Genomic DNA, 10,092 nt, shown 5'->3' with positions numbered 1-10,092 from the left:
GTAGCTAACACAGTCATCCTAATATACAGAAGAAGCCTTGCAAGCCTTTAGTTAATCAAGGCTGATTTCTTACTCATTCATGACTACAAAGGAGACTGCTCTTTGTTTAGGGCAAAGAGCATGAACCCTATTTAGATTTATAGTGTATATATCTGCACCACTACACATTAAATGGATGGAATTGTATGGTCTTTCTCACATTGAGTGTCCTCCTTTTGTGTTGTTCTTTGCTGTATCTGTGGATGTCTCTGAATAGTATTAAAATTTCTATTAAAAGAAGTTAGAGATGCTGTAGTTTTTAAGTTGAGTAATTTCTTACTAGTTACAAGTTATTTATTAGAAAGATAGAATCTGTACATTTTATTTGCACAAAGGTTGTATAATGGGTATGGACTCTTGCTCTTAGAATCTATGCATAGGGTCATTAGTCCTAAGATTTCTTGTTTATTGACAGGTGATTTGGTGTAGTGCAAGGAACTTGAGCATTGGAATTAGAAGACATGACTTCAAATCCAATCCCACCACTTAACTATGACCTTGGGCAAATTATTTAATTAATCATTTTATTAATTTATTTAGCAGATATTATAATTAATATACTGGGATCTAGTCATTGTTTTAGACTCTGGAGATATAAGAAAAAAAAATCTCTGTCCTTAAAATTATAATGTGGTCTCACATTTTAATGCCTAGGGCATTAGGGGAGCATACAAGAGAAATGCTTTTGTGAATTTTAGTTCTTCGTATGTAAAATGGAGACATTCAGTGGGTTTCTCTGACGATTAAATTAGATAAAGAATATAAGACATAGTAGAGATCTGGCACAAGTAGAAGTATGATGTAGAACAGTTATTATTTATTGCTTTTAATGTATTGTGTCTGTTCAGTGATATTACCCTACTAATGACAGAATTGCTCAACAGTATTTAAGGTATTTGGAATGAATATCTGTGGCAGAACTATAACCCTCTTGATTTGATGTCCTGCAGTGGTCACGTTCCTTTGGAAATAATATTTTCTTCCCTGAGAGTTTCCTTTAGTTGGAGTCTCAGATAATCTGTTTTCAGAAGAGTTAATATGTGTTATTTAGAATCAAACAGTCGGTTTAATCAGTTGGTTTTTAAGTAAACTGTGATAAGAGTCCTAGGGTAAGAGCGGAAAGATCTAAGCAGCTTTCTAGACATGAGACAGGTGGGGGTTGGTGATTTGTGGGACATACTTTTATTTTCACTGGGTTCATTTCTTGAGGTGAAGTTTCTTTTGAGGCCAGAAGGTAAAAGACCTTTAAGAGATCAAGATTCAGTGTCCAGCTACCTCTTTTGAGAAATGGCTATATAGTATTTTAAAAGAAGTAGAAATCACTTGCAGAGACCAAATAAATCCCTGACTACATGGTCCTAATAAATGCTGCTTTGCTTGTATTTTTTTTCTTGAGGTTCCTTCATTATTTACTTTAATATAAAAATGTTCAGAAACCTTCTGGGTTGCCTATGAGTGTGATTGTAAGTGGTTTTGTATTCACAGTAAGACAATAATAGACAGACTACTCCTTCTTGAATACATTAATAGTTGAAGGTACATTCTCCACATTTTATAGAACTGATGATGAATACAAAGGATATATAGTGCAGGGTGTGAGCACTATGACATGCCTGTCATATAACATAACATTTCTGTGCTTAGCGAACCTTAGAATGCCTAGTAATTGCTCGATTGCCACTAACTTTTAGTAGTAGCTCAAGACTACTTGCAACTTTTAAGGTATATTGATTTTTCTCCCCTCTGTTCAAATGGCTTTGCATGCACAGGACAACTTTTCATTGTAAAACTTATGAACAGAGGAACCTGGATTTGTGAGAAGCTTAGTGACTAAACTTGGAATAAACAACACCTAGAACTTCTAGACCCACTTGACTCTCCCCACTTCCTAGAAGAGAATAATAGAACCATATAGTCTCTCAATTCCTGGCAGAGTCAGCTTCCAGAAACAATGTGAGAGGAGGTGCTTTTTTACTTTTGCCACACTGTGGTAGAATGGAAATACTGAAGGTTTTGATCCCACACAGGCCTAGGTTTGGATCTAGATTTCCTACTTACTAATTTTGTGATCAGTAGGTTACTTTGCCTTTCCAAGCCTCAATTTCTTCTTCTGTAATACTGAAGCTACTGGTACCTTGGTCAGTTGGGTTGTGAGGGATGGACGTGGAAAATGCATGCTCAAGCCTGGCACAGTATAGGAACTCAACCACTGATTGTTCCTTTCTCATCTTCCCTTTTTTCCCTTTCAGAATATGTTTTCTTAAGTAAAAAGCAGGCATATTGAAAACATCTTCTGGCAATTGTGGAAACTCTTTAACTTGGTATTTAGATGGCCTGTTTCCCTCTCTGCTAGATCACATTCATATGCAGTAGATTTTGAGGATGGCCTAAATTTAAAGAGAATAAAAAGAAAAAACACACACACAAAAAAACAGTTGTCTCAGAGCTCAAATGATCTACCCTTTGCTTTTTTGGTCCTGTTTTATTCTTGTACCAGAAGATGGTTTATTTTTTCCCCATAGTAAGGCATAATGACAGCCCGGGTGCTCCTTGCACTTAAATGGAAATAGTGGCTATGCAGGACAGTTTCACATTGATTGGGTAGGACATGCTCTCTTTTGAAGCATGTATTAGGCAGTAGTGCTGCAGTGTTCACGCATACTGTTGAATTAATCACCGTAGAGTTCTTAGTTCTTACCTGTAAAGGTAAAATAAAACTGCCTCTGAGAGATACTGGCAACTGTAGGAAAAATGGTGACTATAGAACACAGAGGGGTAAGAGAGATAAGGTATAAGAATGGTTTCAGCAGAATTGTCTTAATGATTATTTGGCTGTCTTAAATATTTGAGTTTTAGTTGTATTTCCTCTTTCAATCCAAAAGACACAAGTAAAACATAGGAGGTGGTATATCTTACTGGTTTAAGCTGAAGACTAGGTTCTTAAATTTTAGTTGTGCTGCTTTTGCTTAGAGCTCTTTTGTTTTCTAACTTCCTTATGTCTGAAGTCACTTACAGTATCACAGTTCTTTTGTGAGATTGCTGTTCTTTTTTAAGATATTGTTGATACACAGACTGCTGAAACACCGCAAACACAGTATATTGACCCAACGAGGACAGTGACTTGCAGCATGATAGAGAGGAATGCCCTCAGTTTTTGAAACCAGCTAAGTCCTTGGTTTGAATTTTAGCTCTGCTACTTATTTGTTTTGTAACTTTGGTTAAGTTGCCTTACTGTTTTGGACAATGCTTTTCTCATGTGTAAAAGGGTATGTTAATACCTTTTTAAGATTATTATGAGGATTAAATGAGTATTAATATGCAGAGTGCTTATTAGCACATAGTAGGCAGGCACTGAGTAAGTATTAACAATATTATTGTATCTTTCAACCCTTAGTCCTGAATTTGGCAAACTAATTGATGTTGTCTCTTTGAAAGTAAATGAAGTGTGGGATAAAGTCTCTTGGGGGGAAATATATTTTATAAAGTAAAGCTGTTAAAATTGCCATTTGTCATATTCTTCAGGTTGGTAACAGGGAAGATACTGAGAAGGAAATATGTACTTCTACCTTCTCAGCCAATACCAAGGTATCCTGCCCACTATGTGACCAAGGCTTCCCACCCACAAAGATTGAACAACATGCCATGTACTGCAATGGGCTAATGGGGCAAGAAACAGGTAAAGACTTACAGAACAGCCAAACTCTTCTTTGTCTGTGTGATGGTTTTGTAATCTTACACAGTACAGTGCAAGAAAAACAGACAACTCTTCTTCAGAGTTGTAGCTGTTGGTTTTCTGTTTTGTTTTCAAATTTTCAGCATTTTTAATGTTCTATATTACTTTGGGAGGTATATTGTTTTGTTGCACATACCTGAGGAGAAAGGGAAGGGAAAAATCTTTCATTTTTTAACATTTCAATTTATTCTTTGCTGTAGATAGGCCAGAAATCAATGTGATGCCACAGACTGTGCATTTCAACTTAAATATTCAAATATTAAGACTCTTATGGAACTTGAGGAACTAAGTTTAAGAGTTGCCCATTTTTCCTTCAAAATAAGTTTCTCGTGGGGTTGTGTGTGTGTTGTTTGTGTGTAAATTCTACCTAAAGACAGCAGCTGAAAAATATTCGTAATTTCCATTCATGTCCAATATGTGTCTGCTGTATCACCCTGCAGCTATTGATTATCTCTTGAAGAATGCATCCAAAGCCTTAGTTTTAGTAGTGTAAGATACTGGCCAAGGGAATCTGCTTGTTCAACATAGCCCTTGAAGTACCACCCCGATCTTGCCTTTCTCTCTATGACTTTAAACTCTAAATATAATACTATCAGCACAGTTTTGTGTGGTCCAACATACTGAATATAACCATACCTTAGATGATTGGTATCGTTGCCACATTTTTCTCAGTGCTACTCGATTCCTATAAGTTAGAAGTATTTAATCTGAACTTGTATAATTATGAGTTATTTTATAAGTTAATATTTCTAGTAAAGAAAGGCACATGTTATTTAATTTTCCTAAAGTAGTACACTTTTTATGTATTAAATAAAGAAGTGCTGTAGCTTATTATTTAAATAAATTTGTTGATTTTTATGATTATAAAGTATTATAAAAAGTATTATCAAAGTATCATCATCATCATCATCATCATAATGGCTTACATTTATTGAATACTTAAAATGAGTCAGGCACTATTTACGTAAGTGGGGCCATGCTGTATATATATTATTCTGCAACTTGTCTTTTTTTATTTAGCAGTAAATTTAGATCTTTCCATGTGCAGATTTATTTTCTATATAGTTGAGACCTGACTATATGTAAAATTTTGTATTTTGCTTTTTCTACTTACAGCATGAAATTTCCTCCATGAGTCACTAAAAGTTAGATGTAAAAATATCTTTGATGCCTACATAATATTTTGTAATCTGATTTGCTTCAATTTATTTAAGTGTTGTGTATTTAGAATGCTTTGCCATGTTGTACTTACATGACACTGAGCTCCTTATGCCTAAAGTTGTTGCTGTATTTTGAGGTTATTTCCCAAGGGTATATTCCTGGTTTAGGTGGTATTAAAAAAAGATAGGCTCTGGAGTCCAATCAATCTGAGGTTGAATTCCATCTTTGTCACTTATTAGTGTGTGACCTTGTGTTGGTTTCCAAGCTTCTGTCAAATAATTGTAATGACCTTATTCAATTTTTGTGAAGTTAAATGAGATTTTAAGCAAAGTGCTTAGCACACTGTCCAGCACAAAACTTTCAGCTGCTGTTACTAACTACTCCCAATAGTGGAATTACTAGGTCACAGATTTTGACATCATTTTTAAAGATATTTATGAATAGCATTGTAGTCTTTTAAATGCAGTGAAAAGCGAAGACCTAAATCTGGTCATCAGCTTTTTAATAGAAAAGCACTGAAGGCCTGGGATTCTAGATGCTGTTTTGATTTGACATCGCCTTTTAGTGTGATTTTAGCAGAGTTCTAGTGCCTGAAAGAATTCTGGGGCTGGGCATTTGGTGACCAGAGAAGGAAGAGACAATATCTCACTGAACATGCTTACTCAACTGGTATTAGTTGTCTGAGTCAACCGTCTAGTAGGAATTGAGGTCCATAAATAAATGAGTTTGAGAAGCTGAATGCCCCTTGAGCTCTAGGAATAGATGACCTTCTTGTCAGAATTATTAGATAGTCAAAGTGGTAAACACTAATAACAATGGGTTTAATGTGTAGTGTGTCTTTGTCTCACATAACAAGATGTCTGGAGTGAGGCAGTGGCTCAGTGATATAATAAGAACTTAGGTTTTTCTTTTCTGGCTCTACAGCCTATTACTTCTGGCTTCTTGACTTATGATTTTAAGATGGCTGCTGCATCTCTAGACCTCACATCTGTGTTCCAGGCAGGAAGAAAGAGAAAGGACAAAGGGGAATGACTGTAGATTCTGATTACTACTGTTACATTAAAATGCAATCTAATACTCACTTCTGCAATCTCATGGAATTGAGTTTATTCCAAATTGTGGTAGAATTAGGTCAGTAATAAGTTTAGTGTTCGTGTCTTTTATGTGTGTGTTCATGTTTCTGTGTATAAAATTATACTATCTTAAGTCATTGATTAATTGGCTTTGTATAGTGTTTTAAGCTAACAAAAATTTTTGTGGTATTAGTGAGGTATTGTGCTAGGTGCTGGGGGTTGAAGTGGTAAAATAGAAGGACTAACCATTCACAGATGGTGAGAAAAAGGACATACTTCAGTGTTCCCTAATATCAATGGGGTTTTTAACCTTTTTTTTCCTATTAAAATATGCATCTAAAATAGCAGTGACTATTCTTAGTCACTGCTAATAGAGATCGACTATCCTTGTAATGGATAAATTGTCTGAATTTCCAATTAGTTATTTCTTTAAATGGTATTACTAAAAGTGGAATTACTGGATTATATGTAAAAAGTTTTCAGATTGCTTTCTGGAAGGTTATACTCATTTAAATTCTCACTAGTAGCATATGAGAGTGTTTCTTTCATCATATCATTCCAAATACTGAGAAGTATTCTTTTAAAAAAAAGCATAGCATATTTATGGGTATTCAGTGGCATTCATTGTACTTTATATTTCTTTGATTAGTAGTAAAGTTGAAAAAAAAATTTTTAAGCCGGTTTGTATTTCTTCTTTGAAAACTTGTTCTTTGAGCTTTGCCTAAGTATCTATTGGATTCTTAGTATTTTTCTTATCAATTTATATAAGTTCTTTATAAGTCATTTGCCTTCTGCTTCAAAGGTGCTTTTCAGATTTTTATCACCCACTCATTAGTTTTTACTAAGTTTCCAGATTTATGTAGCCTGGGACAGCAACCCCCTTGTGTGAATGCTGTCAAAGCTTTTATTTCTTGAAGCAGAAGCAGTGCTGATCCTGCAGAAAGATCTAATCGGTGTGAATAGACATGGTACTGATATGGGAAAAAGAGTATTGGAATCCATGCAGAATTAAGTGGGGAGTGGGCAGGAAGGAGAAAAAGGTAAAGAATTCATTACCATTGATTATGAAAGGAGGAAGCTAAGAGGTAAGAGGCCTGGCACAGGAGTCGTCTTAGTTGTCTTCTGAAAACTTGTTCAGCCTTTCTGTGGAACATTTCTTCATATTGCCTTCACTATGGCACATTAATAAAGTTGTGTATGATGTGGCCTGTGAAATGGAAGTCTGAATGCAGTCCACATCCTCAGTGACTTTGCTCTTCTTTATCTTATTATTCTTAACATTGACTCTGTCTTTGCTTACCTCTACTTACTGTGCTTTGCTGCTGAAGAATGGGTCTCTAGATTTCTTTTAGCAGTTTCCCCCCCCCCCAAATGTGCTTATTCCTTTCTTGAAAAATAAAAGAGCTCTTATTAACACCCGAGTTAATACTCAAAGCATTATATGGTAAAGGAATATTAACAGCTAAAAACCACTTTAGAGAAGTTCTCTCACTTCATGATCTAGTCATACTTTTAAATTTAGGCTTTTAGAACATTTTAAAAAGAAGAAAGGTCAAGGAATTAATATTAGATCAGCCATCTCCATTAGAACTATCTTAGAGCTGCAGTCAGGACTATAATTACCTTAGAGAGTAAGTGTTGTTATTATCTCCAATTTACCTGTGAGAAAACTAGTATCAAAAAGGTAGGTTTAGTACTTGTCCAGCATCAGACAGTTAATTAATAAGCAGCAGAGTTGGAGCCATGCCTGACTCCAGTGTTAGCTAGCCGCCTTCTTTATTCTTGTGTTCTGCCTTACCATGTGTAGAGATGGGGACATCCACAGTCAGGGGATAGTTTGAGGAGACCATGGAAGCCTCAGTCAGTTTTAGGAAGGCAGAGTACTAGAATCTTTCACCCTTGAATGCAAGTATGAAATCTCATCTCATCAGAATTGACCTTCTCAGCTTTTCATAGAAGAAACAGTTTGATGGATTTACACTATGTCCTAGTGAAGAGTCAGTGTGACATAAGTCACCTCTGTAAAAGCTTGTGTGCAAAATCAAAGGATCAGTTGAACTATCAGAATTACTTATATGGTGGCTGTGGAGATTGACTATTCATTCACAGACTGACTTGCTACTAAGGATTTTTATAAGGTTCTAATATAAAGAAACACTTGATAGCAAGATATTATTTTTCCATTAAGTAAAAGGGTTTAATTTGCCAGATCTTTATAAGTCATACTTAATTTTAACCAACAATAGCTACCATTTATGAGCACCTGCTATATACTAGAAAATTGGATTGACTTTTTATTATTGAGACAGGAGTTTTTCATATGTCCTGAATATACCATTCATTTGTCAAATATGTGTTGTACAGATATTTTCCTGTAATCTGTGACTTGCCTATTCATTGTCTTAATGGTGTCTTGATGAGCAGAAGTTTTAAGATGAAATCTAATTTATCGATTTTTTTCTTTTATGGTTTTTATTTTCTTTTTAGGTTTATGATACATCAAGTTAATTTTTGTATATGACATGCGGTCAGGGTTGAGGTTTATTTCTTCCATATGGATATCTAGTTATTCCAGCATCATTTGTTGAAAAAAAGACTTCTCTTTCATTGGATTTCTTGGCTGCCTTTGTAGAAATTCAGATGACTATATAAGTGAGGACTTGTGTCCGGGTTCTCTGTTACAGTTCATTGATCTATTTGTTTTTACTTATGCCTATACCACAAATATCTTGACTACAGTAGCTTCATAGTAAGTCTTGAAGTCAAATACCTTTATTCTTTTTAAGATTGCTATGGATCTTCTAGCCATATGCATTTTTGTATATATTTTAGAGCCAACTTGTAAGTATGTTGTTTAGTTTCTAACTTTATCTCTGGTAATATCTTTCTTTTGATGTGTATTTCATCTGCTAGAACAGCTGGATGTGGTTCTAGCAATTTCAGCTTTTTATGTATATTGTTTGCCTGGATATCTTTTTCCATTCATTTACTTTTAATATATTTGTAGTTTTATTTTTAAAGTGCGTCTCATAAATAAAGTATGTCTCATGACCACTGGCTCATGCTTTTTACCTATTCTGACAATCTCTAATTTTTTTTTAATTCTCTCCCCCCTACCCCCGCACTTCCACCCCTGACCTATGGATGTTGCCGTCTCCCCTTAAGAACTAGATCTCTAAGGGTGGGGCATCTCCTCCCATGCACTTGCAGCGCACACCCTAGGCCTGGCACACCCCGAGGGGCCTGGCGCACCCAGGGTATGGGCCGTAGCTCCTCTGGGGCTCAAACGCAAGACCTTCTGCATGTAAAGCAGACATGCTAACCACTACTCTGTGGAACCACCCCTGACTATCTCTAATTTTTAATTGGAAATTTAGTTAATTAACATTTAATTATTGATGTGGTTGGATATAGGTCTGCCATTTTATTGTTTTTTGTTTGTCCATTTTGTTTCTTCCTGTTTTTTTTGTTCATATCTTCTTTTGATTATTCGAATATGTTATAGAATTGCTTTTTTTTTTTGGCCATACCTCTGCATTTTTAGTGGCTACTCTAGGGAAGGTAAACTTTTCACAGTCTACGTAGAGCAACTACCACTTTATGAACACTGTAGAAATCTTGTAACTGTACAGGTCCATTTACTACCCTCCCCTTTCTTTTATGCATAGTTGTCATGTGTACATCTGCATATATTATAAACCCCATAAAACAGTTTATAGTTTTGCTTTAAACAGCCTTGTGTATTTTAAAGAATTAAAATGAAAATAGTCTTTCACATTTACCAGGTATTTACCATTTCTGATACTTTTCAGTTCTTTCTGATGATCTGAGTGCATGCATGTCATGTCATTCCCCTTCAGCCTGAAGAATTGCTGTTAGCATTTTTTATAGTGTGGGTTACTAGCAACAAACTTCCTTAGTATTCTCATTATCTGAAAATGTCTTGATTTCACCATCATTCTTGAAAGATATTTTCACTGAATATAGAATTTTCAGTTGACAGAGTTTTGTTTGTCTTCCTTCCTTCCTTCCTTCCTTCCTTCCTTCCTTCCTTCCTTCCTTCCTTCCTTCCTTCCTTCCTTCCTT

At 35.3% G+C, this 10,092-nt stretch overlaps 1 protein-coding gene across 9 annotated transcripts in view; it reads left to right on the top strand.

The window, feature by feature from the left end:
- The window catches only part of UIMC1 (ubiquitin interaction motif containing 1), a 109,441-nt gene that overhangs the window by 81,733 nt on the left and 17,616 nt on the right, over positions 1-10,092 (top strand). For all 9 annotated transcript variants that reach the window (XM_015598043.2, XM_015598044.1, XM_015598042.2 and 6 more), the window contains one exon: positions 3,562-3,715. In XM_015598043.2, coding sequence (XP_015453529.1) covers positions 3,562-3,715 — 154 coding nt within the window. The remainder of the gene's footprint in view (positions 1-3,561; positions 3,716-10,092) is intronic.

The sequence above is a fragment of the Pteropus alecto genome, unplaced genomic scaffold (genome assembly GCF_000325575.1).
Source record: "Pteropus alecto unplaced genomic scaffold, ASM32557v1 scaffold78, whole genome shotgun sequence".
NCBI classification, from domain to species: domain Eukaryota; kingdom Metazoa; phylum Chordata; class Mammalia; order Chiroptera; family Pteropodidae; genus Pteropus; species Pteropus alecto.
Note: the sequence above shows the minus strand (reverse complement) of the source record. Positions and strands in the feature narration are given on the sequence as shown.